At 49.4% G+C, this 8,046-nt stretch overlaps 1 protein-coding gene across 1 annotated transcript; it reads left to right on the top strand.

Annotated features, from left to right (window-relative positions):
• The first annotated feature begins 359 nt into the window (after positions 1-359).
• On the top strand, positions 360-997 carry LOC123125704 (blue copper protein 1a-like). Its single transcript, XM_044546175.1, has 2 exons — positions 360-537; positions 678-997. The coding sequence occupies exons 1-2, from the start codon at positions 360-362 to the stop codon at positions 995-997; spliced, it is 498 nt and encodes a 165-aa protein (XP_044402110.1).
• The last annotated feature ends 7,049 nt before the right edge of the window (positions 998-8,046 follow it).

An 8,046-nucleotide genomic window follows, 5' to 3' on the forward strand; every position in this document is an offset into this window, starting at 1 on the left:
GGAGGACAACGTTTTATTTTACACGACCAAATAATCAGCATCTGCGTCATACTGTTCCTCTGTTCCGATGAAACCAAGGCAATGCTACATTTGGCGCCACACGGACGCATTCAACTCGTCACACCATTGCCGGCATCGGCCAGCTGCCAGCTGATAGCTCCAGTGCCAACGGTGATTACTATACGCATACGTACGATAGTCATCACTCAGCTCTGTCTCTCCCTCCCTATATATACATGCAAAGCCAGAGCTAGAAGCACAACACACGTCATACGAGCTGCATCCATCCCATCACAGGACCCTTCCCCTTTAGCAACAAGCCAGCCATCTCGCTAGCTTTGCTGCTTCCTCAGTCAGTAATGGCGTCCAAGCAGATGCTCGTCGCCGTATTCGCCGCGGCCGCCCTCGCCGTGGCCTTCCTCCCGGGGCTCGCCGTCGCCACGGAGCACATGGTCGGCGACGACAAGGGCTGGACCCTCAACTTCAACTACACGGCCTGGGCCGAGACCAAGCAGTTCGTTGCCGGCGACACGCTAGGTAAGCAATCACACAACCATTAATCCAACCACGCGCCGCGCATGCATCTCGCCATGCTTCACAACACGGCGCGCTCCCTGTCTTGGTTTCGTCGGAGGCTAAACTGCTCGCCGCGCGCTCTCGTGTTACCTATATTGCAGTGTTCAAGTACAACAGCCCCGCCCACAATCTGGTGGAGGTGGGCGGGCCGGACTTCCTCTCGTGCACCAAGCCGGCCAACGCCGTCGTCTTGACCACCGGCGAGGACCGGGTCACGCTCGACAAGGCCGGACGCAAGTGGTTCTTCTGCGCCGTCAGCCAGCACTGCCAGAACGGCATGAAGCTCAAGATCACCATCCTCGAGACCGCTCCGCCGACTCCCCAGCCAGCCCCGACCAACCCTGCTGGCAAGCTGCAGGTGCGGTTCGGTGAGGCAGCGGCCGCGGTCACTGCGCTCGCCATGGCCGTGCTCGTGCTCTAGGCTACTACTCCCATCGACCTTCTATATATGTGAGCCACCGAGACCGTCGCGTCGTGTTTTTCTTTCTATTTGTGTGTGTCGTCGTGCTGCTTGTTATGTATCAGCATTATTGTTTGAGAGGCGTTTTTCAGACCATGGTTCAGCCGAACCTATGATGAATACCATTGGATTTTACACTGAAACATTGAAATATGAGACATGCTTAGTGAAATTTTATTCCAATTAGTCCCAGTTTTTTGGGCTTATGATGGCTGTTAAAATAAACCGCTCCCTAGCCAGCCAATGCAGCTTAACCTAAAATTTTATTCTAAAGGCTACTAAAAGCATGTACAACCACAAGTAGCAAAATCCGGCCTCTAACCGCCAGCGGACCCATCCATCCGCGTTCATGCACAGTGATCGGACAGCACACAAAAATTCTTTCCCACAACCGGATCCTTCAGACCGATTCCTCACATCCATATTAATCTCATGCAACGTACATACGTAGTCAAACACATGTTCTCGGACTACCAAAACTTGGCATGCTCTACTAACTATGAATAAAACAACAATGAAAGAAGTTCATCCACTGCCGCCCTTGCACTTGTGATTCCCGTCTTCCCTACGGCAGTAGCGGTCAACGACGTAGAATGGATCGAGGCGGATCTGCTCACTGGCGGAGCTGTCCGATCCATTGATGTCCTCGTCCTTATCCTCCTTGGGGGCAGTCTGGCTATGGCAGCTTTGCTCTTTTGCCATCGCCTTCACGGCCCTCCTTCGCCGCTTCTCGGCTATGTGTGCACGGAAGGCTTCCTCTAACGCCGCTTCGTGGGCTGCCGAATCCGCCTCCGTGTCATGGGCTGCGGCTGCCAAGTTCACCGCGAGGGCTACCGAAGCCACTTTCACTTGAAGTCGAGCTCGCAGCCTCACGCGACGGGCACGTTGCGCCTCATTTTCAGATTGGCGGCAGCCCATGGAGGCGCATATGGCCTCCGTTTGGACGCCAGACGCTATGGGGACGAGGTGCCACCTGAAATGTTCTAGCGGTGTTGGGGAACGTAGTAATAATTCAAAATTTTCCTACGTGTCACCAAGATCAATTAGGAGATGCTAGCAACGAGAGAGAGGGAGTGCATCTTCATACCCTTGAAGATCGCTAAGCGGAAGCGTTACAAAAACGCGGTTAATGGATTCGTACTCGCAACGATTCAAATCGCGGTAGATCCGATCCAAGCGCCGAACGGACAGCGCCTCCGCGTTCAACACACGTACAACCCGGGGACGTCTCCTCCTTCTTGATCCAGCAAGGGGAGAGGAGAAGTTGAGGGAGAACTCCGGCAGCACGACGGCGTGGTGGTTGAGCTTGCGGTTCTCCTGCAGGGCTTCGCCAAGTATTACGGAGGAGGAGGAGGTGTAGGAGGAGGGAGGGGCTGCGCCAAGGGAAGGGGTGCGGCTTTTCTCCCTCCCCCCCACTATTTATGGGGGGAGGGAATAGGGGGCTGACCCCCTTAGATGCATCTAGAGGGGGGGGGCAAGGGGGAAGACTTGCCCCCCAAGCAAGGTGGGAGGCGCCCCCCTCCCCTAGGGTTTCCAACCCTAGGCGCCTTGGGCCCTTGGGGGCGCACCAGCCCACTAGGGGGCTGGTTCCCTCCCATATTCAGCCCATTAAGTCCCCCAGGGCAGGTGGCCCCACCCGGTGGACCCCCGGACACCTTTCAGTGGTCCCGGTACAATACCGATAACCCCCGAAACCATTCCAGCGACTGAAACTGGAACTCCTCGTGACGTCCGGGATCTCATACGGGACTCCGAACAACCTTCGGTAACCACATACAATTTCCCATAACAACTCTAGCGTCACCGAACCTTAAGTGTGTAGACCCTACGGGTTCGGGAACCATGCAGACATGATCGAGACATCTCTCCGGCCAATAACCAACAGCGGAATCTGGATACCCATGTTGGCTCCCACATGTTCCACGATGATCTCATCGGATGGACCATGATGTCGGGGATTCAATCAATCCCGTATACAATTCCCTTTGCCATCGGTATGTTACTTGCCCGAGATTCGATCGTCGGTATCTCTATACCTCGTTCAATCTCGTTACCGGCAAGTCTCTTTACTCGTTCCGCATCGCATGATCCCATGGCTAACTCCTTAGTCACATTGAGCTCGTTATGATGATGCATTACCGAGTGGGCCCAGAGATACCTCTCCGTCATACGGAGTGACAAATCCCAGTCTCGATTCGTGCCAACCCAACAAACACTTTCGGAGATACATGTAGTGCACCTTTATAGTCACCCAGTTACGTTGTGACGTTTGATACAACCACAACATTCCTACAGTATCCGGGAATTGCACAATCTCATGGTCTAAGGAAATGATACTTGACATTAGAAAAGCTCTAGCAAACGAAATACACAATCTTGTGCTATGCTTAGGATTGGGTCTTGTCCATCACATCATTCTCCCAATGATGTGATCCCGTTATCAACGACATCCAATGTCCATTGTTAGGAAACCACGACCATCTGTTGATCAACGAGCTAGTCAACTAGAGGCTTACTAGGGACATATTACGGTCTATGTATTCACACATGTATTACTGTTTCCGGTTAATACAATTATAGCATGAACAATAGACAATTATCATGAACAAGGAAATATAATAATAACTATTTTGTTATTGCCTCTAGGGCATATTTCCAACAGTCTCCCACTTGCACTAGAGTCAATAATCTAGTTTTGTGATGAATCGAACACCCATAGAGTTCTGGTGTTGATCATGTTTTGCTCGTGGAAGAGGTTTAGTCAACGGATCTGCAACATTCAGATCCGTGTGCACTTTACAAATATCTATGTCTCCAATTTGAATATATTCACAAATGGAGTTGAAGCGGCGCTTGATGTGTTTGGTCTTCTTGTGAAACCTGGGCTCCTTGGCAAGGGCAATAGCTCCAATGTTGTCACAGAAGAGAGTCATTGGGCCGACGCATTGGGAATTACTCCTAGGTCGGTGATGAACTCCTTCATCCATACTGCTTCTTGCGGTGCCTCCGAGGCAGCTATGTACTCCGCTTCACATGTAGATCCCACCACGATGCTTTGCTTGCAACTGCACCAGCTGACTGCCCACCATTCAAAATGTACACGTATCCGGTTTGTGACTTGGAGTCATCCAGATCTGTGTCGAAGCTAGCATCGACGTAACCCTTTACGACAAGCTCTTCGTCACCTCCATAAACGAGAAACATATCCTTAGTCCTTTTCAGGTACTTCAGGATATTCTTGACCGCTGTCCAGTGTTCCATACCGGGATCACTTTGGTACCTTCCTACCAAACTTACGGCAAGGTTCACATCAGGTCTGGTACACAGCATGGCATACATAATAGACCCTATGGCTGAGGCATAGGGGATGACACTCATCTTTTCTCTATCTTCTGCCGATGTCGGGCATTGAGCCGTGCTCAATCTCACACCTTGCAATACAGGCAAGCACCCCTTCTTGGACTGATCCATATTGAACTTCTTCAATATCTTGTCAAGGTATGTGCTTTGTGAAAGACCAATGAGGCGTCTCTATCTATCTCTATAGATCTTAATGCCTAATATGTAAGCAGCTTCTCCAAGGTCCTTCATTGAAAAACATTTATTCAAGTAGGCCTTTATGCTTTCCAAAATTTCTATATCATTTCCCATCAATAGTATGTCATCCACATATAATATGAGAAATGCTACAGAGCTCCCACTCACTTTCTTGTAAACACAGGATTCTCCATAAGACTGCATAAACCCAAACGCTTTGATCATTTCATTAAAGTAAATGTTCTAACTCCGCGATGATTGCACCATCCCATAGATGGAGCGCTGGAGCTTGCATACCTTGTCAGCATTCTTAGGATCGACAAAACCTTCTGGCTGCATCATATACAATTCTTCCTTAAGGAAACCATTAAGGAATGCTGTTTTGACGTCCATTTCTCATATCTCATAATCATAGAATGCGGTAATTGCTAACATGAATCGGACGGACTTTAGCTTCGCTACACGTGAGAAGGTCTCATCGTAGTCAACCCTTTGAACTTGTCGATAACCCTTAGCGACAAGTCGAGCCTTATAGACGGTCACATTACCATCCGCGTCAGTCTTCTTCTTAAAGATCCACTTATTTTCTATGGCTTGCCGATCATCGGGCAAGTCTGTCAAATTTCATACTTTGTTTTCAAACATGGATCCTATCTCGGATTTCATGGCTTCAAGCCATTTGTTGGAATCCGGGCCCGCCATCGCTTCTTCATAGTTCGATGGTTCACCGTTGTCTAACAACATGATTTCCTGGACAGGGTTGCCGTACCACTCTAGTGCAGAACGTGTCCTTGTGGACCTACAAAATTCACTAGCAACTTGATCCGAAGTTTCATGATCATCATCTTTAACTTCCTCTCTAGTCGGTGCAGGCACCACATAAACATCTTCCTGAGCTGCGCTACTCTCCGGTTCAAGAGGCAATACTTCATCAAGTTCTACTTTCCTCCCACTTACTTCTTTCGAGAGAAACTCTTTCTCCAGAAAGGATCCATTCTTGGCAACAAAGATCTTGCCTGCGGATCTGAGGTAGAAGGTATACGCAATAGTTTCCTTAGGGTATCCTATGAAGACGCATTTTTCCGACTTGGGTTCGAGCTTTTCAGGTTGAAGTTTATTACATAAGCATCACATCCCGAAACTTTTAGAAACGACAGCTTAGGTTTCTTTCCAAACCATAATTCATACGGTGTCGTCTCAACGGATTTAGACGGTGCCCTATTTAAAGTGAATGCGGCAGTCTCTAAAGCATAACCCCAAAATGATAGTGGTAGATCGATAAGAGACATCATAGATCGCACCATATCCAATAGAGTGCGATTATGACGTTCGGACACACCATTACGCTGAGATGTTCCAGGCGGCGTCAGTTGTGAAACAATTCCACATTTCCTTAGGTGCGTACCAAACTCGTGATTCAAATATTCTCCTCCACGATCTGATCGTAAGAACTTTATTTTCCTGTCTCATTGATTCTCTACCTCACTCTGAAATTCCTTGAACTTTTCCAAGGTCTCAGACTTGTGTTTTATTAAGTAGACATACCCATATCTACTTAAGTCATCAGTGAGGGTGAGAACATAATGATAGCCACCGCGAGCCTCAACGCTCATTGGACCGCACACATTAGTATGTATGATTTCCAACAAGTTGGCTGCTCACTCCATTGTTCCGGAGAACGGAGTCTTGGTCATTTTGCCCATAAGGCATGGTTCGCACGTGTCAAATGATTCATAATCAAGAGACTCCAAAAGTCCATCTGCATGGAGTTTCTTCATGCATTTGACACCAATGTGACCAAGGCGGCAGTGCCACAAGTATGTGGGACTATCATTTGGTATTCACACTATGAATATGTGTAACATCACGTTCGAGATTCAATAAAAATAAGGGATTTTTACATCTGTGCCCCTGGTTCCTTAGCCATACTCATTCATCCCCATGTTCTTAACTTTTGCTCACTTTTCCCCACTCCCTTGCCCGAAACCCTCAGAACTGGTTACAAATGGTGGATGCCGTCGGGTCAGTGCTTTGACCGTTAACTCTGACGAGTGGGGCCGCGCTGACTGTGTCGCCCATTGGGACGGTGCCGTTGTTCGCCCGTTTGGCCGTCGTTAGACTGTTGGGCCGTGCGTGGGCCGCAACGCCAGAAGTCTGTTATGCATGCACGACATGTCTAGCTAGCCTGCTATGCATGCACGTAGCTAGCCTACCTGCATGCGCCGCTGCCCGCCGCCACGATGCGCTGACCGGCCTCTTTTTCACTGGAGCCGCTGCCGCCGGTTCGTCTCATCTGCCAGGTGTGTCTCCTCGATGTAGATCAGTTACACACTTTTCGATCCACCCTCATCTATTCAACGTGGAAATTAAAACCCGTTGGCAATTAAAGTGGCATATCGATCGATCGATGCGGCTGGTTTGAACGTAAGCGTGGCCGGTGCCACTCCCCTTCCCTTCCCCTTTCCTTATTTAAACCACCACCCCTCCACCTATTCTCCACACATCCATTTGTGCCGCCCCCTTCTCTTCTTCACCCAAACCCAGAGCACTCTCAAAGCGAGGTGAGGATGCGGTACAACGGCCCCACCTTCTAGCTCCCACCAACCGTGCCGGAGAGACGGTATCCAGCCGGCGTTGTCGTGGAGAGGACGCTCCGCGTGTGGGCGTTCTCACGCTGGAGGGGTGCAAGGGGGTTTGCCCAGTGGTTCCTCGGTGCGGGCTTTGCCCACCTCCCGGCGGTCTCGCTGGTGATGTTCCGACTGGAGGAAGTGCGCCGAAACTCCAGGACTCCGCCGATAGGGCTCACCGTCACCTTCATCAACAGATTTGATGCATGCTACCTCCTTGGCAAGGTGTTTTGGTGTGGATGCGAATTCATCGCATTCACGACCCACAACATCTTCACAAACTTCGACTGCATCTTCCCCACCCACGACGGTATACACAGCCTCCCCTACTACATCGGCGAGGAAGGCATGGAGAGGAGGAGCAGTGAAGAGGAGGCGCAGTGAAGATGGTGGTGAACGCCCGATCTCGTGAGCTTGTCATTCCCTAGGGTGTTAGGGCTTTTTATCTCTTTTATATATTTCTATCTTAATTATGTCGTTGGTTGTACCGTGAACTTGTTATCTCAGTCGTGTTATTCCGTAAGAACTATGTTATGCTTGCTACCCTTATTTGATATGTCGTTGGTTATCTGTGTTTTGCTTGCTATTTCTATCTTATTTGATGTGAGATATCGCTAGATGGATATGGTGCCGTACGCGAGCCCTTATGCTAAATCAATCAATGAAAGGGTATCGCTCAATGAAAACCAGCAAGTTTTGGGGTTAGCATTGTAAAAATGGTTGGAGGGTAGCCCATTCGTCTTGTTATATTCATGGTGTGTACTTGTGTAGGTCAAGTTTAAATGGCCCATTTAGAGTAGGGTCAAGTTTTCGCACGCGCGGATAATGGACTAGATAATTGACTAG

Source organism: Triticum aestivum, chromosome 5D (assembly GCF_018294505.1).
Source record: "Triticum aestivum cultivar Chinese Spring chromosome 5D, IWGSC CS RefSeq v2.1, whole genome shotgun sequence".
NCBI classification, from domain to species: Eukaryota; Viridiplantae; Streptophyta; class Magnoliopsida; order Poales; family Poaceae; genus Triticum; species Triticum aestivum.